Below are 26,997 nucleotides of genomic sequence, written 5' to 3'. Positions count from 1 at the left end.
TCATCCTTTAGGAGTCTGACATTCAATAAAGATGAGTATAATCTCACAGTGTAAAATACAATTAATTGCTTACTTACTTGTGTATGGAGAAACAGTGGTACTCTGTCCATCAGTAAGGTCATCATCTGCCACTGCAGTGATAGTTATCTGATACTGGACCCCAGCAATCAGATCAGTAATGTTGGTAGATGTTTTATTCACATCGTGACTGTCATTCTCTCTTCCATCAGTCCACTCTACTCTATAGAAGGAGCTGTTTCCCTCTGGTTCAGTCCAGCTCAGAGACACAGAGGATGTTGTGATTTCAGTAACAGTGAGATTCCTGACTATTCCAGGATCTGTGAGTGGAAGAGAGGGGCAATATGGGAAATTAAAAAAAAAAATTTAAGTGCCATGATGCTACAGATATTTTCACACTCTCTAAGCAACTAACCGCCCAGTCGTTTGAGAGACTGACACTTAGTATAGGTCAGTATGACTTTTCAGTCCATCCATCCATCCATCCATTTTCTAGCTGCCTATCCGAATCAGGTTTGTGGTGGCAACAGAGTGGCCCAGACGTTTGATTCCCCAGCAACTTTCTCTAACTCCTCCTGGGGGATCCCCAGGAACTCCCAGGCATGCTGGGAGATGTAGTCCCTCTAGTGTGTCCGGGGTCTGCCTCGGAGTCTCCTCCCAGTAGGTGGTACCTGATACACCTCCAAAGGCAGGCGCCCAGGGGGCGTCCTTAACAGGTGCTCGAACCACTTCAACTGGCTTCTCTCAATGTTGAGGAGCAGCGGCTCGAGAATTACAGGTGCTGATCCTCATCCTGACTACATCATACTCAGCTGCAAACTGCTCCAGTGCACACTGGAGATCACGGTCCAATGAAGCCAAGAGGACAACATCATCTGCAAACAGCAGAGATGCCACCCTAGTTTTTATCATACCGGACACTCTCAAGCCCTAAGCTGTCCCTTGGTATCCTGATATCCTGTCCGTGAATATCACAAACAGAAGAGGGGACAAGGGTCATCCTTGTTGGAGTCCGATGCCCACCTCAAATGAGGTTGACTTGGGTGTCCTGGTGGATCAGTGATCTAAGGTTCACGCCATGTGGGCGTGATGTCCCGGCCCAGGACCTTTGTCGCATGTCATCCCCCTCTCTCTCCCGGTCTTTCCTGTCTCTCTCAACTTTCAACTGTCTAATAAAGGCAAAAATGCCAAAAGAATTATCTTTTAAAAAAGGAGCTCGACTTAAGGTCTAGAATGTAAAAACAGCTCGTGCTCCAAGTGTATAGGGACCAAATGGCTCACAGCAGTGACCCCAGCACCCAAAACTCCCACAGCACCTCCCACAGGATACCTCAGGGAACACAGTCGTAAGCCTTTTTCAAATCTACAAAACACATGCAGAAAGGGTTAACAAATTCCTGTGACCCCTTGATTATCTATGGGAGGGTAAAAGGCTGCTCCGTGACCGGAGCAGAATCCACATTGTTTGTCTTGAATCTGAGGTTTGACAATCGGCCGGAGTCTCCTTTCTAGAACATTGACATAGGCTTTCCAAGGTAGGTTGAGTAGTGTGTATTTCTCCATAGTGGTAACACGTCCTCTGGTCCCCTTTTTTGAAAACAGAGACCACAACCCGTCTGTCAATCCAAAGACACTATTCCCGAAAACCACGCAACATTGAAGAGATGCATCGACGACGACAGCCCAGTAATATCGTGAGCCAGAGCCCAGATACAGGGCAAGCTACCAGTTGATCCCAGCAAACCCTCACTAGATGTTTTAATCACATTTTCTGTCTTATTGTCTCTTCCATCAGTCCACTCTACTCTATAGGAGGAGCTGTTTCCCACTGGTTCAGTCCAGCTCAGAGACACAGAGGATGTTGTGATTTCAGTGACAGTGAGATTCCTGACTACTTCAGGCTCTGTGAGAGCAAGACAGGGGTAATTGGAGGAGGAAAAGTGACAGTAAATCTTAATTTATCCATGACCATCTATGCATTTAAATAAAACTACAGAGCACAACCTTATAAAAGAAAAAATAGTCAACTATACAGTAAAACTGTATGAAAGCAAAGACAACCTAAAGTGGCAACATACAGAATCAAACGAAGAATGTGAACTGCTGAACATCTTACTTGTATAGAGTGAAATGTTGTTTGCCACTCCAAGAGTTTCTTTATCTCCAGCTACTGCAATGACAGTAAATGTGTACTGCACTCCTGCAGTCAGCTCAGTGATATTTATATATGTTTTATTCACACTGTGACTCCCATTCTCTCTTCCATCAGTCCACTCTACTCTATAGAAGGAGCTGTTTCCCTCTGGTTCAGTCCAGCTCAGAGACACAGAGGATGTTGTGATTTCAGTGACAGTGAGATTCCTGACTACTTCAGGCTCTGTGAGAGCAAGACAGGGGTAATTGGAGGAGGAAAAGTGACAGTAAATCTTAATTTATCCGTGACCATCTACGCATTTAAATAAAACTACACAGCAAAACCTTATAAAAGAAAAAATAGTCAACTATACAGTAAAACTGTATGAAAGCAAAGACAACCTAAAGTGGCAACATACAGAATCAAACGAAGAATGTGAACTGCTGAACATCTTACTTGTATAGAGTGAAATGTTGTTTGCCACTCCAAGAGTTTCTTTATCTCCAGCTACTGCAATGACAGTAAATGTGTACTGCACTCCTGCAGTCAGCTCAGTGATATTTATATATGTTTTATTCACACTGTGACTCCCATTCTCTCTTCCATCAGTCCACTCTACTCTATAGAAGGAGCTGTTTCCCTCTGGTTCAGTCCAGCTCAGAGACACAGAGGATGTTGTGATTTCAGTGACAGTGAGATTCCTGACTACTTCAGGCTCTGTGAGTGGAAGACAGGGGCAAAATGGGAAATAAAGACGTTTTTCAAGCGCCATCATGCTACAGATATTTTCACACTCCATTATCCACTAACTCTCTCATCCTTTAGGAGTCTGACATTCAATAAAGATGAGTATAATCTCACAGTGTAAAATACAATTAATTGCTTACTTACTTGTGTATGGAGAAACAGTGGTACTCTGTCCATCAGTAAGGTCATCATCTGCCACTGCAGTGATAGTTATCTGATACTGGACCCCAGCAATCAGATCAGTAATGTTGGTAGATGTTTTATTCACATCGTGACTGTCATTCTCTCTTCCATCAGTCCACTCTACTCTATAGAAGGAGCTGTTTCCCTCTGGTTCAGTCCAGCTCAGAGACACAGAGGATGTTGTGATTTCAGTAACAGTGAGATTCCTGACTATTCCAGGATCTGTGAGTGGAAGAGAGGGGCAATATGGGAAATTAAAAAAAAAAATTTAAGTGCCATGATGCTACAGATATTTTCACACTCTCTAAGCAACTAACCGCCCAGTCGTTTGAGAGACTGACACTTAGTATAGGTCAGTATGACTTTTCAGTCCATCCATCCATCCATCCATTTTCTAGCTGCCTATCCGAATCAGGTTTGTGGTGGCAACAGAGTGGCCCAGACGTTTGATTCCCCAGCAACTTTCTCTAACTCCTCCTGGGGGATCCCCAGGAACTCCCAGGCATGCTGGGAGATGTAGTCCCTCTAGTGTGTCCGGGGTCTGCCTCGGAGTCTCCTCCCAGTAGGTGGTACCTGATACACCCCCAAAGGCAGGCGCCCAGGGGGCGTCCTTAACAGGTGCTCGAACCACTTCAACTGGCTTCTCTCAATGTTGAGGAGCAGCGGCTCGAGAATTACAGGTGCTGATCCTCATCCTGACTACATCATACTCAGCTGCAAACTGCTCCAGTGCACACTGGAGATCACGGTCCAATGAAGCCAAGAGGACAACATCATCTGCAAACAGCAGAGATGCCACCCTAGTTTTTATCATACCGGACACTCTCAAGCCCTAAGCTGTCCCTTGGTATCCTGATATCCTGTCCGTGAATATCACAAACAGAAGAGGGGACAAGGGTCATCCTTGTTGGAGTCCGATGCCCACCTCAAATGAGGTTGACTTGGGTGTCCTGGTGGATCAGTGATCTAAGGTTCACGCCATGTGGGCGTGATGTCCCGGCCCAGGACCTTTGTCGCATGTCATCCCCCTCTCTCTCCCGGTCTTTCCTGTCTCTCTCAACTTTCAACTGTCTAATAAAGGCAAAAATGCCAAAAGAATTATCTTTTAAAAAAGGAGCTCGACTTAAGGTCTAGAATGTAAAAACAGCTCGTGCTCCAAGTGTATAGGGACCAAATGGCTCACAGCAGTGACCCCAGCACCCAAAACTCCCACAGCACCTCCCACAGGATACCTCAGGGAACACAGTCGTAAGCCTTTTTCAAATCTACAAAACACATGCAGAAAGGGTTAACAAATTCCTGTGACCCCTTGATTATCTATGGGAGGGTAAAAGGCTGCTCCGTGACCGGAGCAGAATCCACATTGTTTGTCTTGAATCTGAGGTTTGACAATCGGCCGGAGTCTCCTTTCTAGAACATTGACATAGGCTTTCCAAGGTAGGTTGAGTAGTGTGTATTTCTCCATAGTGGTAACACGTCCTCTGGTCCCCTTTTTTGAAAACAGAGACCACAACCCGTCTGTCAATCCAAAGACACTATTCCCGAAAACCACGCAACATTGAAGAGATGCATCGACGACGACAGCCCAGTAATATCGTGAGCCAGAGCCCAGATACAGGCAAGCTACCAGTTGATCCCAGCAAACCCTCACTAGATGTTTTAATCACATTTTCTGTCTTATTGTCTCTTCCATCAGTCCACTCTACTCTATAGGAGGAGCTGTTTCCCACTGGTTCAGTCCAGCTCAGAGACACAGAGGATGTTGTGATTTCAGTGACAGTGAGATTCCTGACTACTTCAGGCTCTGTGAGAGCAAGACAGGGGTAATTGGAGGAGGAAAAGTGACAGTAAATCTTAATTTATCCATGACCATCTACGCATTTAAATAAAACTACAGAGCACAACCTTATAAAAGAAAAAATAGTCAACTATACAGTAAAACTGTATGAAAGCAAAGACAACCTAAAGTGGCAACATACAGAATCAAACGAAGAATGTGAACTGCTGAACATCTTACTTGTATAGAGTGAAATGTTGTTTGCCACTCCAAGAGTTTCTTTATCTCCAGCTACTGCAATGACAGTAAATGTGTACTGCACTCCTGCAGTCAGCTCAGTGATATTTATATATGTTTTATTCACACTGTGACTCCCATTCTCTCTTCCATCAGTCCACTCTACTCTATAGAAGGAGCTGTTTCCCTCTGGTTCAGTCCAGCTCAGAGACACAGAGGATGTTGTGATTTCAGTGACAGTGAGATCCTGACTACTTCAGGCTCTGTGAGAGCAAGACAGGGGTAATTGGAGGAGGAAAAGTGACAGTAAATCTTAATTTATCCGTGACCATCTACGCATTTAAATAAAACTACACAGCAAAACCTTATAAAAGAAAAAATAGTCAACTATACAGTAAAACTGTATGAAAGCAAAGACAACCTAAAGTGGCAACATACAGAATCAAACGAAGAATGTGAACTGCTGAACATCTTACTTGTATAGAGTGAAATGTTGTTTGCCACTCCAAGAGTTTCTTTATCTCCAGCTACTGCAATGACAGTAAATGTGTACTGCACTCCTGCAGTCAGCTCAGTGATATTTATATATGTTTTATTCACACTGTGACTCCCATTCTCTCTTCCATCAGTCCACTCTACTCTATAGAAGGAGCTGTTTCCCTCTGGTTCAGTCCAGCTCAGAGACACAGAGGATGTTGTGATTTCAGTGACAGTGAGATTCCTGACTACTTCAGGCTCTGTGAGTGGAAGACAGGGGCAAAATGGGAAATAAAGACGTTTTTCAAGCGCCATCATGCTACAGATATTTTCACACTCCATTATCCACTAACTCTCTCATCCTTTAGGAGTCTGACATTCAATAAAGATGAGTATAATCTCACAGTGTAAAATACAATTAATTGCTTACTTACTTGTGTATGGAGAAACAGTGGTACTCTGTCCATCAGTAAGGTCATCATCTGCCACTGCAGTGATAGTTATCTGATACTGGACCCCAGCAATCAGATCAGTAATGTTGGTAGATGTTTTATTCACATCGTGACTGTCATTCTCTCTTCCATCAGTCCACTCTACTCTATAGAAGGAGCTGTTTCCCTCTGGTTCAGTCCAGCTCAGAGACACAGAGGATGTTGTGATTTCAGTAACAGTGAGATTCCTGACTATTCCAGGATCTGTGAGTGGAAGAGAGGGGCAATATGGGAAATTAAAAAAAAAAATTTAAGTGCCATGATGCTACAGATATTTTCACACTCTCTAAGCAACTAACCGCCCAGTCGTTTGAGAGACTGACACTTAGTATAGGTCAGTATGACTTTTCAGTCCATCCATCCATCCATCCATTTTCTAGCTGCCTATCCGAATCAGGTTTGTGGTGGCAACAGAGTGGCCCAGACGTTTGATTCCCCAGCAACTTTCTCTAACTCCTCCTGGGGGATCCCCAGGAACTCCCAGGCATGCTGGGAGATGTAGTCCCTCTAGTGTGTCCGGGGTCTGCCTCGGAGTCTCCTCCCAGTAGGTGGTACCTGATACACCTCCAAAGGCAGGCGCCCAGGGGGCGTCCTTAACAGGTGCTCGAACCACTTCAACTGGCTTCTCTCAATGTTGAGGAGCAGCGGCTCGAGAATTACAGGTGCTGATCCTCATCCTGACTACATCATACTCAGCTGCAAACTGCTCCAGTGCACACTGGAGATCACGGTCCAATGAAGCCAAGAGGACAACATCATCTGCAAACAGCAGAGATGCCACCCTAGTTTTTATCATACCGGACACTCTCAAGCCCTAAGCTGTCCCTTGGTATCCTGATATCCTGTCCGTGAATATCACAAACAGAAGAGGGGACAAGGGTCATCCTTGTTGGAGTCCGATGCCCACCTCAAATGAGGTTGACTTGGGTGTCCTGGTGGATCAGTGATCTAAGGTTCACGCCATGTGGGCGTGATGTCCCGGCCCAGGACCTTTGTCGCATGTCATCCCCCTCTCTCTCCCGGTCTTTCCTGTCTCTCTCAACTTTCAACTGTCTAATAAAGGCAAAAATGCCAAAAGAATTATCTTTTAAAAAAGGAGCTCGACTTAAGGTCTAGAATGTAAAAACAGCTCGTGCTCCAAGTGTATAGGGACCAAATGGCTCACAGCAGTGACCCCAGCACCCAAAACTCCCACAGCACCTCCCACAGGATACCTCAGGGAACACAGTCGTAAGCCTTTTTCAAATCTACAAAACACATGCAGAAAGGGTTAACAAATTCCTGTGACCCCTTGATTATCTATGGGAGGGTAAAAGGCTGCTCCGTGACCGGAGCAGAATCCACATTGTTTGTCTTGAATCTGAGGTTTGACAATCGGCCGGAGTCTCCTTTCTAGAACATTGACATAGGCTTTCCAAGGTAGGTTGAGTAGTGTGTATTTCTCCATAGTGGTAACACGTCCTCTGGTCCCCTTTTTTGAAAACAGAGACCACAACCCGTCTGTCAATCCAAAGACACTATTCCCGAAAACCACGCAACATTGAAGAGATGCATCGACGACGACAGCCCAGTAATATCGTGAGCCAGAGCCCAGATACAGGGCAAGCTACCAGTTGATCCCAGCAAACCCTCACTACCTTACAGTGAAAATCACAATTAAACACTTACTTACTTGTGTATTGAATAACAGTGTTACTCTGTCCAGTCTGACATTCAATAAAGATGAGTATAATCTCACAGTGTGAAATACAATTCATTGCTTACTTACTTGTGTATGGAGAAACAGTGGTACTCTGTCCATCAGTAAGGTTATCATCTGCCACTGCAGTGATAGTTATCTGATACTGGACCCCAGCAATCAGATCAGTAATGTTGGTAGATGTTTTATTCACATTGTGACTGTCATTCTCTCTTCCATCAGTCCACTCTACTCTATAGAAGGAGCTGTTTCCCTCTGGTTCAGTCCAGCTCAGAGACACAGAGGATGTTGTGATTTCAGTGACAGTGAGATTCCTGACTATTTCAGGCTCTGTGAGTGGAAGACAGGGGCAAAATGGGAAATAAAGACGTTTTTCAAGCGCCATCATGCTACAGATATTTTCACACTCCATTATCCACTAACTCTCTCATCCTTTAGGAGTCTGACATTCAGTAAAGATGAGTATAATCTCACAGTGTAAAATACAATTAATTGCTTACTTACTTGTGTATGGAGAAACAGTGGTACTCTGTCCATCAGTAAGGTTATCATCTGCCACTGCAGTGATAGTTATCTGATACTGGACCCCAGCAATCAGATCAGTAATGTTGGTAGATGTTTTATTCACATCGTGACTGTCATTCTCTCTTCCATCAGTCCACTCTACTCTATAGAAGGAGCTGTTTCCCTCTGGTTCAGTCCAGCTCAGAGACACAGAGGATGTTGTGATTTCAGTAACAGTGAGATTCCTGACTATTCCAGGATCTGTGAGTGGAAGAGAGGGGCAATATGGGAAATTAAAAAAAAAAATTTAAGTGCCATGATGCTACAGATATTTTCACACTCTCTAAGCAACTAACCGCCCAGTCGTTTGAGAGACTGACACTTAGTATAGGTCAGTATGACTTTTCAGTCCATCCATCCATCCATCCATTTTCTAGCTGCCTATCCGAATCAGGTTTGTGGTGGCAACAGAGTGGCCCAGACGTTTGATTCCCCAGCAACTTTCTCTAACTCCTCCTGGGGGATCCCCAGGAACTCCCAGGCATGCTGGGAGATGTAGTCCCTCTAGTGTGTCCGGGGTCTGCCTCGGAGTCTCCTCCCAGTAGGTGGTACCTGATACACCTCCAAAGGCAGGCGCCCAGGGGGCGTCCTTAACAGGTGCTCGAACCACTTCAACTGGCTTCTCTCAATGTTGAGGAGCAGCGGCTCGAGAATTACAGGTGCTGATCCTCATCCTGACTACATCATACTCAGCTGCAAACTGCTCCAGTGCACACTGGAGATCACGGTCCAATGAAGCCAAGAGGACAACATCATCTGCAAACAGCAGAGATGCCACCCTAGTTTTTATCATACCGGACACTCTCAAGCCCTAAGCTGTCCCTTGGTATCCTGATATCCTGTCCGTGAATATCACAAACAGAAGAGGGGACAAGGGTCATCCTTGTTGGAGTCCGATGCCCACCTCAAATGAGGTTGACTTGGGTGTCCTGGTGGATCAGTGATCTAAGGTTCACGCCATGTGGGCGTGATGTCCCGGCCCAGGACCTTTGTCGCATGTCATCCCCCTCTCTCTCCCGGTCTTTCCTGTCTCTCTCAACTTTCAACTGTCTAATAAAGGCAAAAATGCCAAAAGAATTATCTTTTAAAAAAGGAGCTCGACTTAAGGTCTAGAATGTAAAAACAGCTCGTGCTCCAAGTGTATAGGGACCAAATGGCTCACAGCAGTGACCCCAGCACCCAAAACTCCCACAGCACCTCCCACAGGATACCTCAGGGAACACAGTCGTAAGCCTTTTTCAAATCTACAAAACACATGCAGAAAGGGTTAACAAATTCCTGTGACCCCTTGATTATCTATGGGAGGGTAAAAGGCTGCTCCGTGACCGGAGCAGAATCCACATTGTTTGTCTTGAATCTGAGGTTTGACAATCGGCCGGAGTCTCCTTTCTAGAACATTGACATAGGCTTTCCAAGGTAGGTTGAGTAGTGTGTATTTCTCCATAGTGGTAACACGTCCTCTGGTCCCCTTTTTTGAAAACAGAGACCACAACCCGTCTGTCAATCCAAAGACACTATTCCCGAAAACCACGCAACATTGAAGAGATGCATCGACGACGACAGCCCAGTAATATCGTGAGCCAGAGCCCAGATACAGGGCAAGCTACCAGTTGATCCCAGCAAACCCTCACTACCTTACAGTGAAAATCACAATTAAACACTTACTTACTTGTGTATTGAATAACAGTGTTACTCTGTCCAGTCTGACATTCAATAAAGATGAGTATAATCTCACAGTGTGAAATACAATTCATTGCTTACTTACTTGTGTATGGAGAAACAGTGGTACTCTGTCCATCAGTAAGGTTATCATCTGCCACTGCAGTGATAGTTATCTGATACTGGACCCCAGCAATCAGATCAGTAATGTTGGTAGATGTTTTATTCACATTGTGACTGTCATTCTCTCTTCCATCAGTCCACTCTACTCTATAGAAGGAGCTGTTTCCCTCTGGTTCAGTCCAGCTCAGAGACACAGAGGATGTTGTGATTTCAGTGACAGTGAGATTCCTGACTACTTCAGGCTCTGTGAGAGCAAGACAGGGGTAATTGGAGGAGGAAAAGTGACAGTAAATCTTAATTTATCCATGACCATCTACGCATTTAAATAAAACTACAGAGCAAAACCTTATAAAAGAAAGAATAGTCAACTATACAATAAAACTGCATGAAAGCAAAGACAACCTAAAGTGGCAACATACAGAATCAAACGAAGAATGTGAACTGCTGAACATCTTACTTGTATAGAATGAAATGTTGTTTGCCACTCCAAGAGTTTCTTTATCTCCAGCTACTGCAATGACAGTAAATGTGTACTGCACTCCTGCAGTCAGCTCAGTGATATTTATATATGTTTTATTCACACTGTGACTCCCATTCTCTCTTCCATCAGTCCACTCTACTCTATAGAAGGAGCTGTTTCCCTCTGGTTCAGTCCAGCTCAGAGACACAGAGGATGTTGTGATTTCAGTGACAGTGAGATTCCTGACTATTTCAGGCTCTGTGAGTGGAAGACAGGGGCAAAATGGGAAATAAAGACGTTTTTCAAGCGCCATCATGCTACAGATATTTTCACACTCCATTATCCACTAACTCTCTCATCCTTTAGGATTCTGACATTCAATAAAGATGAGTATAACCTCACAGTGTAAAATACAATTAATTGCTTACTTACTTGTGTATTGAGAAACAGTGGTACTCTGTCCATCAGTAAGGTCATCATCTGCCACTGCAGTGATAGTTATCTGATACTGGACCCCAGCAATCAGAGCAGTAATGTTGGTAGATGTTGTATTCACATTGTGACTCCCATTCTCTCTTCCATCAGTCCACTCTACTCTATAGAAGGAGCTGTTTCCCTCTGGTTCAGTCCAGCTCAGAGACACAGAGGATGTTGTGATTTCAGTGAAAGTGAGATTCCTGACTACTTCAGGCTCTGTGAGAGCAAGACAGGTGGATGGGGGAGAAAGAGTATAATCATTTAGAGAGACAGTATAGTGATATATCCTTTAGCTTCTTTCAAATTTGAGATTGTTTTCATACTGATGGTGTTCAGGTTTTGTTTGCAGTTGTACAAAGCACAATCAAACCTATGTTGAGCATTTTTAACCTATAAAATGGTAATGCTATTACTAGAAAATATACTATAAATACATTCCTGTAGATATTGTTTCGTACTGGAATGTAAGTGATTCCACAGAGTAAAAGGACTTACTAGTTGTGATCTCTTTGCAACAGTTGGCACACTTGAGGAAGACTTGATGGACAGCCCCAGGAGTCAATCCAGTTATCAACAGTTCTTCAAAGGATTGGTTGCCAATGACTAAGGTGCAGTTTTGCAGAGGATTGAAGTTGATTGTAGTTGTTGTTGTTGTTAGTTTTAAGTTGCGACATCCATTAACTAAGAGGAAGAAGAATAATAAATGGGTGGTAGCACAAATAGAGTAGAAAGTCAAAACTTCTTTGAAACCTGTCTTCTCAACACATCTTGCACATCTTATGCATTGGCTGGCGTGAAATGAAACAAGCCTGTATTCAATACAACATAATCTCTGAGACTTTACATCTCTCAAATAAATTAAATACAATCTAGTATAAATCTAGCACAATCAAATAGATCATTAAGAAATAACAAGGGTCTACTTACCATCACATTGTGCTTGTTGTGAGTTCTATAAGAAAGGAAAGAGAAAAGTCAAGTAAATCAGTTTATACCAGTAGAGGTCAGCATTGAGTTTAAAACATCTTCAAATCAGCCAGAGACCTGTTCAGTCATAGGGCAACAATGAGTTTAGCTTGATGGCTGCTGAAGCAACCACTAATAAAATGATAAATAAATGATAAAATCTGATAAATTAAAATGATGAAAGAGAACAACTATGTTCAAGATCGTGAATAAGGTAACTCTACATCAAATTCCAAAATACTAGCCATGTAGAAACCTCAGGTCGTATGTGCTACGACTGAGGCATCTATGTCCTAAAGCAGGATGCCCCACAAGCTTTTGTCCAGCCTGACTACACTCTTTCAAAGCTCAGGTCACAGATCCTAGAGCAGTCTCTCTCTCACTTTCTGCCTCCCAGATTCATTCTCTCTCTCTCTCTCTCTCTCTCTCTCTCTCTCTCTCTCTCTCTCTCTCTCTCTCTCTCTCTCTCTCTCTCTCTCTCTCTCTCTCTCTCTCTCTCTCTCTCTCTCTCTCTCTCTCTCTCTCTCTCTCTCTCTGGTAGTAGCAAAGACCATCTCAATGATCATATCTGAAACTGTTATAAGAAAGTCAACATTCTATATTCCTGGCTCAGAGAGGAAATATTGAAATTCAGCTTATTTTGGGTTTATTTCATTAAGAGACCTTCTTTTTCCTGGTGTCAATGAACACACAAAAGCTGTATATAATGAGTCTGTGAGCCAGTTAGTACAAACAAGGAACAAGGAAGTGGACCCTGGGTAATACATGCCCAGTATTCGTTGGTCATTCCTTCTCATTCTCGGGTAATATAAAACACGGGGAATTGTTTTCTCTTCTAACACTACACCGGGAAATGGAATGAAAAAGAAATCTCCCTCTTTTGTTTGTGTGATTATTAGCTCTAACAGAAAGCATGTAAATGCTCAAAAATACAGTGGTTAGCTAAAGAGAACATGTATAAAAGAGGAATGTACACTTACGATGTATTTATGAAACATGTTTCAACCCACCATGGGGTCTTCGTCAGAAAAATGGAACACACATGCACAAATACAGCCAAAATGCTGATCACAGCAAACAATAGTCCACAACACACAATACAATTCCAATTCCCCATTTCTACTGTGGTTACCCACCTGTTTTGTGGTATTGAGGCTACACACAAATCTCATTCCACCTTAATGATTAGTCAAAACCAAACAGTCCAGAGCCACACTGCAGGCCTTGGCTGACATGCTGCCTTACAGTCTGTTTACCACACAGCTAAACATTAAACCCATGGCATCATTGGTCTGACATTCCCTCCTCTCACTCCCCCACAAGGACTTGCCCACAGATAAGGCCATTTATTAACTCCACTTAACATTAACAGAGTAAATACAAGTCACGGTCTGGTTAAGGTAATGTCCATCATTACAGTGCTTCTAATCAGGGTATACTTTAAAATGAAATACAATACTGTGACCATTACAAGCGTAAGTATGTTGGGCTGGGCAGGATATAGTGTGAACAGGACACATTACAACTCAAGCAGTATTAATGGATTATGCAGTATGTCTCTCTGAGGATGTGGAAAATAGGCAGATTAATCTTGGGTTGAGTCCAATTAGGCTTGGTCACATTCACAGGACAAGATTGCCACCCAAGGAAATTTCAAAAAGAATAGAATAGAATAGAATAGAATAGAATAGAATAGAATAGACCAGTGGCTATTCTGCAATTTGAGATCCCCTGTTCCCACAGCTTCCAGACCAGGGACCCAAACCATAGTCTTCAGTGGGACAAGAAGTGGTCCATTCTGGGTGTAACATTGCCACTTCCCCCTACCCTTCCCTGGAGACCCCTCTCCTCTCCTCAACTTTTCCTATTCTATTCATAACAGCAACCCTGCCCTTCCTCCCAACCCTCTGGGACCCTATTCTTTCTGAAGGCCAGGGGTCCCACACAGTGGCGCATAAGGGGTTGAAGGGTTCAGTGCTTTTTGATGTGTTTACCATGAGAACCTGAAGGTCAGGACAATATGATGGCTATATGTGTATTCTTTAACATGGAAAAGGATAAACAGATTGTTTCTTGCTTTACACCGTGTTATCTAAGGATTCCATTTCATTCCTAGGGAGCTTTATTTATTGAATACAAAAGTAATTAAAAGACTCTTAACCTTTTCAGTGAGTCAATATTTTACAGTCAAAGTGCCAGGTGGTATGGACAAAAGATGTTGTGCTGAGTGAATGGAAGAAGTCGTCTACTTTGAGGAACTAGCCTATATGTCTGCATTGTTTCTGCTCTCTCTGAACTTCTGTAAGGTTGAATAATGTGATCCACTTACTGTATGTTTAGAGATTGGTTTATGACAAAGTTAGCTGTTGGTACTGGTGGGTGTTACACTAAGCGATTTTCCGACCACTAGAGGGTGGCAGAAACTGCAACATATTTTGTAAACACACAGCAAAAGTACTGGGCGACAGAAACCCTTAAGGACAAACCGTGCATAAAGGCTAATGGCTAAAATAAACGTATGTACAGAGAAATATCGCCCGTTACCAGTCTGGCTTTGCCAAATTTTTCTCCCGCTGAAGGTTACATGTCCCACAATGACAAGTGAAGAGGTAAGTAGCAAGTTTACTAGTTGAACAAGTTTACTCGCTCGCTTGGATACCGCCATTACCTGAATTTTTTTCATGGATGGGAGGGGTAGCTTGCCGCTTTCAAATAACGAGGGAGGAGACAAGCTAGTTTTAAAAAAAAATGGAAAAGCTACGACTCGGGCCGAATTTGACAACAAGCTTTAGAAAAGAGGTGAAAACAACAACACAGCTGGCCCGCATGTGTGGCTTATTACGCCTCACAGAAATCTCCATGTAGCACACGTTAAGTTTAATTGTTTATTAAGTTTAAGTTTATTGCAAGTTTAACTGTTGCTACTGGTGGGTGTTAGCTGTTGTTGCATGTTAGCTAGTGGGTGTTAGCTGTTGCTACTGGTGGGTATTAGCTGTATTGGATGGGGCATTTATATTACAAGAGAAAAACTGTTGTGTTCATGTGTGTTCTTGTGTCCTCCATTTATGTAATGCAATGTTGTGATGTTGTAACCACCAAAGCATGGTTCCAACACAAAAGAACAAAAGCACCCAGGACAGATAAAGATAAGTTTATTTGCCTGTCAAGAATGCATGGGGTGGTGATTTGACCGATGAGAACACGTTGAAAGCCCCAAGATTCATTGCGAGAACGACGCATCCATCCAAACTATAAGAAAGCATCTCTGTGCTTACTTTAATCAGAAGATCGTTCTCTCCAAGATGACACAGGGAGAACTTTCTCCACAAGGTCATATCGACTTGGAATTCTTGGATTTCTTGGATAATCAGCTTTTTTCAGGTGAGACAACTAGCAAATTGTGAAGTCAGTATGTCTTTTAATCTATGATGCAGTATGTTTTGGAAGTAGCGGTTAGCATGATCCAGTGGAAAAAATGAACACTATCCTAGCCTGATGTTTATATCTGAATTGTTTTACTTAAAATAAATCAGATGCAAAACTATGCTGTGTCCATCTGAAGCAAATGAAACATTTGTTTCTAAGACACAATCATAAAGACACTATAGACCTCTTCCCAGTACTCAGTACTCTCAGTAATCAAAATATGGTGAAGGGCGCATACCAGTATGTGAAAGCTGCATCTCAGTACTATGACAACCTCATGTTTTGATACAAATATTGATGTTTAATTGACCTCTGGGAATGTGACTTTGCTAAGCCATGATTCCCTAATGTTTTTTTTTCTTGGCCCATTTCCTAAGTATCACTTATTTTCTTGTGACTAAATAAACAAAACAACGTCTCAAGCCACAGGAGCCATTATGCCTTGGCAGTGACTCAGGGAGAAGAAACCCAAGCCTACAGTCCCATTTGGGAAATACTGCTCTGGAAATACTGAAGTCTACTTCAAATAATGGAAGTCGTTTTTTATGAATCCTTTGGGACTCAGCTCCACCCATCTGCATGTCCCTCTTCCCCTCTTACACCCTCAGCTTTAGTCTCAGTCCCAGGCTGTAGGATCACTTGGATCACTAGCCCGTTCATGACAGTTGTGATTCTTTCAACCTGACGTTTCTTCTAAAAGGATGTTTCTGGTGGTTGTGTAAAACCACTAATAGCAGGGACTAATGAAGAGATTCTACTAAAATCACTGAGAGAAAGGAAATACTACAATACAAGGCACTACAATATAGCACTACTTAGAAGCTCTCCAGTGCTATTTGTTGTATGCATTAGACTTTGGACGCAATATTTAACCCAAATCTTGAAACATACTTGGCTGGGACTCAACCAGTGACCCTTGTGCCCTGTGTACTGTATCTGTGCCCTTTGGCTGGGCCAGTCTGCATCAGTGGGAGGAAATAGCTGTACTGACCACTATGTAAACATTACATCAACCCTAAAGGCAGCCTGCCTGCTACCCTATGATTCCCTCTCATTCCCAACAGTCTGCCTTCGCTGCTTGCCTCCTGATAACGCCCCAGTTCCTTCCTCTATAATAACAGTTGGACCCAAAAACAATTAAGAAATCACCTTAAAAGCTGTTTGTTCAGGGATCAGCCTATTTAACCTTAGCTCCTCATAATCTGATAACTTGGAACAAAAACACAATGAAAATAAATCCCACGAGTCTTTGTTTCTTGATCCTTAAATTACGCTAAATTGCATAAGGTTGAGGGGCTGTTGGTGGTGCCCTTGTTGACTTGCTGAGTCGTGGCAAAGAAAGTGCTATCCTACAGCTGTAAATAGCTGTAAAGAGAAAGGGCATGAGAATTAGTTGGAATAGTGTGATGACTAAACTAGGTGAGATTGAATGAGAGAGAAAGTGATGACGAATGAAACAGGACAAAGTGGGTGCTTCCAAGGGTGAAGGCAGTCAATTAGACGTGGCAGTTTAGCTGCAACTCTCTACACACTAAATGGGATTAGGCATGTAACAATATACAGTATAGTCACAGAGGATATGGATTCAAAGAAGTCCTAATACGCATTGTGGAATTGGAAAATGATATGAGGTTGCTGTTACTGAATAAAGCCAACTGACTGGATAATAAAGCTTACAAATCACAATTTCATGGCAAAGTATCAAGACATCCTGAGCTTTGTAAATTTTATCTTTTTATGTTGAAAAAGAAATGTGTAGCCAAGTATAAACTTGCTTGTAATATTGTAAAAATAAGAAAAAGTCACTCATTGTGCCTTTATAGAGCAAAAAGAAAGATAAGAGCCTTTCAGAACAGCAAATATGCTGACGTGAAGTTGATACTATGCAGGGCCGAATGAACATTCATATTGAGTGCAAATCGAAAATGTGCATCTCTAATTGCTTGCAAAGAAAAAGGTGACTGTTGTGTGTCGTAAACCAATTTTCCATTGTACTGTAGAGCAATCCAGCAGGTTTGACCTGGTGGCACCCAGTGTAAAATGCAGTGAATAAGTTGGTAGAAACTACTAATCTTCTCGCCAATGGTCTCATTTGTTTACAGTAATTACACTAATTTCTCAAAATGAATGTGGAAGTACTTTATTGATGTTAAAATGGGGCAAGTAGCACCTTTATATGAAGCCACACATGCACACACATGCATGCACACAAACAAACACACAGACTTTGTCATACAGGCTTCTCATTGGAAAATAAGTATTTTGAAAAGGTATGACTCATCACAACACACTTCACACTGATGTGTACATACAAAAGCCAGAAGGGTGGACCAACACTTTGCACATACAAGTCCTCCCTGCTAACTTTCCTTCTGAGAATGCAGAAATTGGCATTCTCCTTCTGAGAATGCAGAAATTGGTCTTCTGATGATAATTTATGATGTGTGAGGTTCTTGAAAGCTGTAATTCTCACTTGAGACTCACTTTCTCCCAGGCTTTACTCATTGGCAGCATGTTCTCTATTTAACGGTCACTCCCCCAGCCTAGCAGTTTCTCATGAGTGACCTATTCATTGTTTCTGGACTAGCACATAACATCCTGGCACTTCCTCAGCCCACCCAGAGACCCCTGATAACAAATTGGAAAAATATAAAGGACTTTTCAGTAAACCATTATTTTGCATTTCATGCCTCCACCTCATAAGGGTTGAATAAAGGAAGAGAAGAGCCACACGACATTGGCTAATAAATCAATACTAGCCTCCCTTGAACTGGTCTAGGGTTACTAAAGGAGCGCTTGATGTACTGTACTGTTCCTTCCTCTGTAGTGAGGTTCTCTCGCGCTAATCTTTACCTTTGAGTTTTCTCCATCTTAGACACAGCATCTTACTGTAATAATAATAATAATAATAATAATAATCATCATCATAACAATAACTTTATTTGTATAGCACTTTCCTAAAAACAATGTTTACAAAGTGCTTTACATACAATAAAATCCAAAAGCAGCAATAAAAGAAAATAGGCATAAAAGGTAATATATGAGGTAGACAGGTACAACTAAAAACACACAAACAAACAACAGATCGAACTTTACATAAAAGTGTGTAATAAATTCTTTTTTTTTTAAATACTTGCAATGCTTCTGAAAAATGTGCATGATGTCTTGGTTTTTGTAGAGATATTTTATGTAAAGAAATTCAACCCTTGAGTCAAAGTCAGAATGAAGTTTGATAGAATATTCAAGAAATTAACTGAAAGGTTAAATATTAATAGACAAGGTCATGCTTTTCTTTTTGTTGGAAGGACCATTTTCTCAGTAGTTTTCTGACCGTATGAGGACGGGTTTGGCCTCACAACACTTCGCTAACCACTTAGAGATAAAGTGAAACATTCACAGAGAGGGTGGTGTCTGACCAAAATATATGAGGAAGTTAAAGATCTTTTGGCCCCTGCAAATTCTTGATATGAGGGGCACCAGATGACCTTTGACCTACCTAACTACAAGGTTTAGAGCACCTGGGAACTATATTCAAAGAGAATCTTAGACTAGGGGTGCTAATCTGAGACCAGTTTGCCTCTTATGTTATTTCTCTGTTCATATGACAACACCAATGATCCCAGATCAGTACAGTAGAGACCCAGACCATTAGCTATTTGCTGATGGTCAGAGAACATACCGCCATCATTTATTGGTCAAATTCTAAGTTGCTTCCCATGGTGATCTGGATGTTTAGGGTACACATTTACGGTAAAGCTACACTTACGACATTTGAAAGGTTTTGGTACTAAATATCATCTACTGTCCTATTTATCAAAGGCCATTTAAGACAAAAGCTGAAATTAATATACTTTTATAACCACTGTATGGGAAAATCAGGAGACTTAATTTTTGGCTTGACTATCATCTGCTGTACTGATTCAAGTACTTTGTGGCTCTGGTCTGTGACTGAAGGATAAGATAACACGTTTATGGGAAGCTCACATCTAGTCCTGAGTCACTTTACCACTGAAGGAGCTCAGTGCTCGTTTGATGGGAGCCATTTTCATAAAAATTTGCCTTTCTAGATTGGTGTGTTCAGTTTCCTGGTATCACTAGCCATGACTGATGGGCAGGGTGGCGACAGGTTTTCCAGTCAGGACGGAGCCAGTTCTAACAAAAAACCTATTTACATAAAAAAAAAAAAAAAAGAATTAAGTAATTTACATGGTTTAATTAGCTTGGATAGCATGTAGTGTTCATTTATTCTTTTTCTGATCCCTTCAGATGGTGTGTTTACCCATTTGTACATTTGTGTTTAATGTCTGTAGTATATTACATGTGGCAGTGTTTGAGTGTGATAGTGTCCCTGTGAGAATATAAAGGGCATAGTACTGAACAAGGTAAATCTGATATGAGCATCAACACTAGGATACTATGGGAATATGAATCATGAAACAATTTCTAATAAAAACCTACTGCCTCCAAAACACCCTGTGTATAATGGCTTTATGTATGAGTGTGTTTTCCCCAGGTGTCCAGCCTCCCACACCACAGTCCCACTGCTGCTATCATGGGCCGATCAGGAGCAATATGGAAATGAGTGACGTAGTATTTACTGTCCCCGGCCCCACGGTGCCGTGCTGGACTGTGCGGTGTGGTGATCTGCCGGCTGCAGATACCTATCTGAGTACACTGTACTTACTGGAGCTTCCTCCTTACGCTCCTGGCCATGCAACAAGAGGAACACGCTCATGAATGCATTTATATACTGTATATATATATTTACACACACACACACACACAAACACCCAAACACTTTGGACAGAGAGCGCTGGGCCTTCATGCTGATCTCAGAAGTGCGATCTATGTGTGAAGTGTGTGAAAGTGCAGCATGGGGTGTGATGTGTGCTTGTTGTGGGTGGGGTGGGGGGGTGAGAGAGGCAGAAGTTGCGGAAGAGCAGAGAAAAGTATAGGCTTTGCATTATCAGTTACTGGTTTATTTGTGCTATCTTCAAGGGTATAATTACTGCCTTTAAATAATCACAGAGACGATATCTGTACCTGTCTTCTCCATTTAAATCCAGACTATGGAGAACAGCGCCTGTCCCAGATCTTTCTTCTCCTTTTATGAGCCTTTTAAACAGTCCCCTAATTTTACAAGCTGTGTTTAACTCTCTCCATAGGTCAAACAAGCATTCACATACTATATCTGTCTCTCTCTCTCTCTCTCTCTCTCTCTCTCTCTCTCTCTCTCTCTCACTCTCTCTCTCTCTCTCTCTCTAACAGTTTTTTTTATTCTTGTTAGAGGGGTATTAAGTAATTTTGAACTTTTATCAACCTCTATTGGTGACAAAGAAATTGCAAAAACATTGACAGGTCTTTGACACAGCTAACAGTGGCCTGTAATTCACATAAATATAAAAGTCACATTTTTACAATAGAACAAAAGTAAGCTAGCTAATTAGAGCAGAGATCCAACAGAAATGTGTAGTGAGGAGGTGATATGTCATGATGCATAGTAAAACTGCTTTGTCATTTCCTTTTTTTGGCTTGAGAACCAAATGTGTTGTGACGCCTCGCTTGCACATAGCATCATCAGCTATCTTTGAGCAGTTGTAAAAGATAGGGGCACCTGGCAAAGTAATCAGTGAGTCATTGGTATTGATCAAAAACCCTATCAAACCACTGCAGATAGGTGTCATTTTCTACTATGGGACGGTAAAAATCTTACATAATGCACCTTTGAAAGAGCGCTCATTCTGACCTGTCTATAAAGGGAGGGAGAGTGAGATTGAGATAGAGGGACAAATGGAAAAGGAGAAAAAAAACGCTAATTTTTCATCTTCACTCCACATCACGTCCACAGCCTGGCCACGGCTCGCTCATTGGCTGCTGATAAAATGATAGTTATCTGCTGACAATAAGGTCTTTGAGGCCGAGAGAGGAGCCTGTCTCTCATTTACATGGACTCTGGAACTGTGTCTCTTTGTAATGCATTGCACATGCAAGGGTTCCAGTCACAGCGCTGGTCGAAGGCAACAGAGAGTTTGGGGATGTTAATTTGGAACTGGACCGTCTTGATTCAGTTGGAGGGGGGGTTTGGGAGTGGGTGGAGGCTGCAGCATTCCACAAAGGAGGGCTTGATTTGAGACTTGAGTACTTCAGACCAATAATGGGATGCGAGACACTGGCAGGCCTGTGCTGTCTCATTTGGATACAGTGAGATGACCGAATTTTGGACCGGGATACGCGTTGAGACGTCACCAATTCATCAGAATCAGAGGCACCAGAAATTCTCTGAAAATTACAAAACTGCGTTGTTGTGTCTATGTAGAATATGTGAGTCCACAGTTGAAAATAATGTGATACACAGAACAGTATCTAACCAGAAAGACAGTGATTATCACATAGTGCGAATAGACAGACCAGACCTTGTAAATGATAGAAAGGTCCCGTTTCCTTGTTCCAAGATGTTTCCCACTGATACCAGCGTCACCATTCTCTCATCATTCATATGTCTGCAAGCTATGACACGGCCACAGAGAGAGAAATAGATAGATGGGGGTAGAGAAAGACTCCATACCATGATAAACTCATGCAAAGTGTTGTACTTTTCCTGGGTCGTTAATGGGTGAGTGTTGAGCGGTGACTTTGCACGCACTCTCTCTGAACTGTGGTTAACATCTAGCAACCCACACTGTCCTTAATAGGCCTATTTTTTCCTCCCAGGTTCATATTTTCAAAGGTGCCACATGTTGGCTAAACAAATGGCATGCAAAGTTTCCCATTACGGAAAAAATATGTTTGTGTAACTGAAGAGTAGCAGCCTTTCATTTTAAGAAGTGAGATGAGTTGGAGTCATTATAGTCTGGAAGTGTGGGAGAGAAAGGAGGAAATCACTGAATGAGTCAGACTGCAAAATGGAATTATTCATTACGATGTTAGTTTATCAGTTCCATTTCATTTAGTGTTTTACATGAATTTAATAAGATACTATCCAACTTTAATGAGCCCTGTGGAGAAATTAGTTTGTTGCAGCAAAAGTAATAGGGTTCAGCAAGGAAGAAGACAAATAAGAATATAAAATAAGCAATAAACCACCAAAAAACTAATAAAACCAATAAAGCAAAAAAAATAGAATGTAAACAATTGTTGGGTTCTGAGAATGCATGCTGGGGTCAATTTAAACCCATTATAAAGACTGTATTGGTTGGAGTATGGATTACTAACATGTATGGATTAAAGTTACAATTGTTACTGCATTTACTTAGTTACTATATGATGTTACTTGTGGTCACGACTGCTTAATTGAATATATCCTGTCAGTCAGAAATATGTGCTATGCAAATAAATAAGATTGATTAAAATTTAGATGCAATCTCTCTCTGCAAAGTTTCAATATATCAATTTCATAGTTACTGAATCATTGATTGATAACTCAAAACATTTTTGGACAAAATGGTCAAAGGTTTGGTTTTGGTATTAACAGCAGCAGCATTTTGGTTGCAAGATGGCATCATATTCTGTTAACTTTTTCACTTAACCTTGACTGACTACGTGCTTGCAATGGCGATATAATCAAAAAACACATTTGCATATATGTTGGGTTGAAACCACTCGCCGTGTGGCCATGAGATACAGGGATGCAGTCTCACTTCCTGGTCCAAATTACAGGGGTGAGACTAAAATCAGGCTCAGAGGGCAGACTAGAACTGTTTGTGTTTCGGTAGTGACATGAATAGCAGGGAACAGCAGTTTTTTACAGATTAGGTTTCTTCATTTAGAATGTTTTTACAAAATGGACCTAAATCGTTCAACGTTTATTTAGAATAAATCAAAAAGCTACTATATATTTAAAAAAAAAAAGAATGTAAAAAATATGCAACAGTGTTTTCAGTATTATTTTCCGAAATGTAGGTGTTAGGGCTAGGGACACGTCCCAATAGAAAGTAGCATATAAATACTGAATTTGTACTAATTTTTTCTTAGAGGGGAACTGCAATTTGAACCATTTCACCAGAGTTACCCATATACAGCGTTGTGGCGTACGGAAAATGGCAGTGTGCAAAACAGAAGTTTGTGTGCAAATGTCCTCCTATTGTACCATACATTTCAGAGAAACACATTATTTCCCCTTTTTCTGTTTCAGCTTCTGTTCTGCTTTAGCCTTGTCCTGTCTGCAGTAGGCTGGGCCCTCTGCTGTTATCACCTGTTATTAAGTTATCAGCTCCATCCCACCCTCTCTGCCCTGTTTCCATTTCCTTCTATTGAGCTCCCAGGGGCATCGAGGGGTGGGCAGCTGCCCCACCACACCTGGCACTTCCCACGTCTGGGGCCTACTTTAGGAAGCATTGCATGATGGTCTTTTGAGTCCCCCCACCAACTCCCTGTGAGACACTCACAGGGACACCGGACCCCCTAAAGTACATTAACAGTGCTGCGAGGACAGGAGATGACAACACATTAACACTGCGAGTGAGAGGAGAAAAAGAAAAAGAGAAGCAGGTGTAGTGTCACTCATCATGATATAAGAATACTAAGAATAAGACTACTAATCTTAGAAAATATATATATATTTAAAAAAGAACAGAAAAGGACAACTATAGGGGGAGGCATGAAGAAGTTGGGACAGAGACAAATGAGAAAAAATCAATCACTGTAAACTGTTTACAACGTATCTTCCATATCTGTAACTAACACCTTTGTCATTGTCATTATCGTCGCTGTCGTCATCATCATCATCATCATTGTCAATGTCATCATTACCAGGCAAGGTAATAAGCATAAGATACACACACACACACACACACACACACAGAAAATTTACCAGGATCTAAGATCTATCAATAAAACCCTGATCTCAACCACACAGTGATCCGATCCCAAAGCCTTTCTCAGCCTCTCAAGTTGGAACAAAGTCTTTCAAACATTTGTAATAGCTTTTTATTTCTCACACACTTCCATGGTTTCAAACCCACTATTCCATATGAGGTTGAAAGATCACAAGTTTGGGGCGAGCAGAAAACTGTATAAACAAAGTCATGAGTGTCGTGAACAATTCTGTCACATTACGGCCTTTTTAACTAGTAGATATACTCGGACTGCACAAATTCACTTGAACGTACAATCCAGGCTTGATATAATCTTAGACAGTTGAACCAAGGTTTCTTGACATGAATAAGTCTCCTAAAGCTAGAAATGAGACAATCAAGGCTCTAATTTCTGGTTTCGTCAAAGAACAAACGCTGAAGCTGCTCCAGGTTTTTGAGTCCTGACTGTCTTGTCTATAGCTTTGGGAGAAAATTGTTTTTGTTCATAATTCTTGATCATTCATTTCAACTGTCTGAGATTTACTGTGAAGCAACATGTGAAGTGTGTTTTAGGATGGATTTCTACCTCAAAAACTTAACAATCCCTGAAAACATTTATGCTTACAGCACAATAAAAATCCTCTTAAATTATTCAAACACACAGTCCCAGCCATCATATCTGATAATCAGTTCCACAGAGTCCGCAGGCCTGTCTGTCTCTTCCACCTGTTGCACCCTCACATGATTAAAACACATTGGTCCCGCTGGTGGTAGGCTCACATTTGCATGCGTACCATGGCCTGAACTGATCACTGATCACCATGTGTACTCTTCATAGAAGTTGGCAAAAGTAATGGGCCATCTCATCTTCACTTCCTCATCAGGACCTTTACGGGTATCACGCCATTCAGGCACATAATACTTATTCTTTTGTTACTAGATGCTTTATTATATGTTGTTGTACACATCATGAACAAACCAATATTGGAACAAGCAAATTAGGGCAATTAAAAAAGCATGTATTGTCTTCCACGGTTAACTGCGGTGAACCCGGCTGCTGCAGCAGAGGTGTCGCTCCTGCTGCCTACATGTTGTATATCTGAGGCGGTGTGGCTGCAGGAGTGACAGGGACACAGAGCTGCACCTCATTCCATTCCTGACCCTTTTGTGTTGACCACACACATCCTCACATGCCATTCTTAACCTCTCTCAACCTCTCTCTCTCTCTCTCTCTCTCTCTCTCTCTCTCTCTGTCTCTCTCTCTCTCTCCCAACCTCCCTCTCTCTCCAGAAAGACCAGTACGACAAGGACAGGTGGGTCTGTGGCTGCAAGATGCCACAGTCAGTCTGTTTCTGTATTAAACCTCACAGGTTTGTACGTTTTGGTCACAGGGAAATAGATTTCACATTATATGGCAAGACTGGAATAAACCAATTATTGATCTGTACACTCATAAATCATTTTCCAATGAAGAGAGTCCAAATAATGATAAAGTAGCCCACTTGACAATTGGTCCACAAAACAGTGTTGAAGTATTGAAACATGCAAGCGCTTCTCCATTCCCATCAAAACAAGTCAAACATGTTGCTCTCCCATCGTTAGACGTAATATATTCTCTCCGCGTATTCTAATAAATAGCTCACCATTGTTAAACCTCTCCAACTGAAGGTCAGCATATTAATTACTTGCTGACATAAATTTGAATCCAATTAAAATTCTCAAAGGGGCATTATTCATCCTACAGTAAGCCATGACATTCTCCATCTGCCAAAAAAAAAAATCAGTCATCAAACCTCCTTTGCTGACACCAATTTAGAATTTGGCTTTTTACGTGTTGCTTATTTCTCTCAAACTTTACCTCATAAGCCGTAAGGATAAGAGTCAAAGCTCTGCTGGACCGTCTGACACTGCCTTACAGCAGCACAGTTACCTGCAACAGGTGCAGACACCCGCGTGGCACAAAAAAAAGACCTTTATCATCTGAACAAAGCGCTCTTTTGTCTGACTCCATGAGACAACATCGACATCTGCGCTCAAGGTGTACGCTTGGGCAAAATGGAAATGAATAAGAGCGTCTTACCTTGAGGAAAGCGCAAAACACCAGGAGGAACGAGAGGCGCAACAGCAACAGCTTCATGATGCCGTACAGCTGTGGGGTGGAAAAAGATTCAAGTGCCTTTTCTACCCGGCGAGCGCTGTCATGTCCAAACTTTCTCCTCACTTGAAAGAAACAAGATCCCTGACTTTACGTGTCACCCTCGCGCTCGGCCAAGTGTCGGGCAAATAGTTGATACATCAGGAGTCAGTTTGATGAGAAGGGGAAACTTTTCTGCCTCCTGTAAACGGGGGTGGAGCGGCGGAAGCGTCACTTCGGGAAGTTTCAGTCCCTCGGCGTGCCTGTGCAGAGGGATGCGTCAAAACAGTCTGCCACTCCTCTCCTCATCCGCTGCCCTCCGCTTCGCTATCGCCGCCGATACGTCGCAGCCTCGACCCGAGAAAGCCTCGGATGAGGGTGGACGATGAGGAGGAGGAAGCCGGTCCATACAGAAATGTAAAAGCCATCCCACATTCTTGCCATAACTTGGCGACGCAGGGTGAAGGAATGCATCCGTGGGGTCCGTTCAGCCGCGGCACGCAGAGCCAAGGCAAATGTTTTTAGGAAACTCCAAGTCACTGGCCTAGTTTTAGTGTTACAGACTGACGGCCGTGACTTCAGATGAGGAGGGGGCTACAACATTTTCTGAAACACCAGTGAATGTTAGGGGGA

At 42.2% G+C, this 26,997-nt stretch overlaps 2 protein-coding genes across 2 annotated transcripts in view; both read right to left on the bottom strand.

The window, feature by feature from the left end:
- The window catches only part of LOC139661256 (receptor-type tyrosine-protein phosphatase eta-like), a 48,905-nt gene extending 22,416 nt beyond the window's left edge, over positions 1–26,489 (bottom strand). Inside the window, exons 1-4 of the mRNA XM_071539676.1 lie at positions 26,311–26,489; positions 11,974–11,998; positions 11,542–11,727; positions 11,002–11,262 (exon numbers count right to left, since the gene is read on the bottom strand). Coding sequence (XP_071395777.1) covers positions 11,002–11,262; positions 11,542–11,727; positions 11,974–11,998; positions 26,311–26,367 — 529 coding nt within the window. The 5' untranslated portion in view covers positions 26,368–26,489. The remainder of the gene's footprint in view (positions 1–11,001; positions 11,263–11,541; positions 11,728–11,973; positions 11,999–26,310) is intronic.
- Positions 3,477–10,909, bottom strand: LOC139661250 (receptor-type tyrosine-protein phosphatase eta-like). The gene is made up of 9 exons (XM_071539670.1): positions 10,905–10,909; positions 10,093–10,292; positions 8,268–8,528; positions 7,833–8,093; positions 6,008–6,268; positions 5,650–5,833; positions 4,266–4,347; positions 3,761–3,818; positions 3,477–3,655 (listed from the first exon to the last, which is right to left on the bottom strand). Exons 1-9 carry the CDS (start codon positions 10,907–10,909, stop codon positions 3,477–3,479), a joined length of 1,491 nt encoding a protein of 496 aa, XP_071395771.1.
- Positions 26,490–26,997: the final 508 nt, after the last annotated feature.

This window comes from Centroberyx affinis, unplaced genomic scaffold (genome assembly GCF_046629955.1).
Source record: "Centroberyx affinis isolate AG114_WGS23_722 - 3 ecotype Tasmania unplaced genomic scaffold, CSIRO-AGI_Caff_v1 ptg003487l_1, whole genome shotgun sequence".
NCBI lineage: Eukaryota > Metazoa > Chordata > Actinopteri > Beryciformes > Berycidae > Centroberyx > Centroberyx affinis.
The sequence above is the reverse complement of the archived record's forward strand: the minus strand, read 5'-3'. Positions and strand labels throughout refer to the sequence as shown.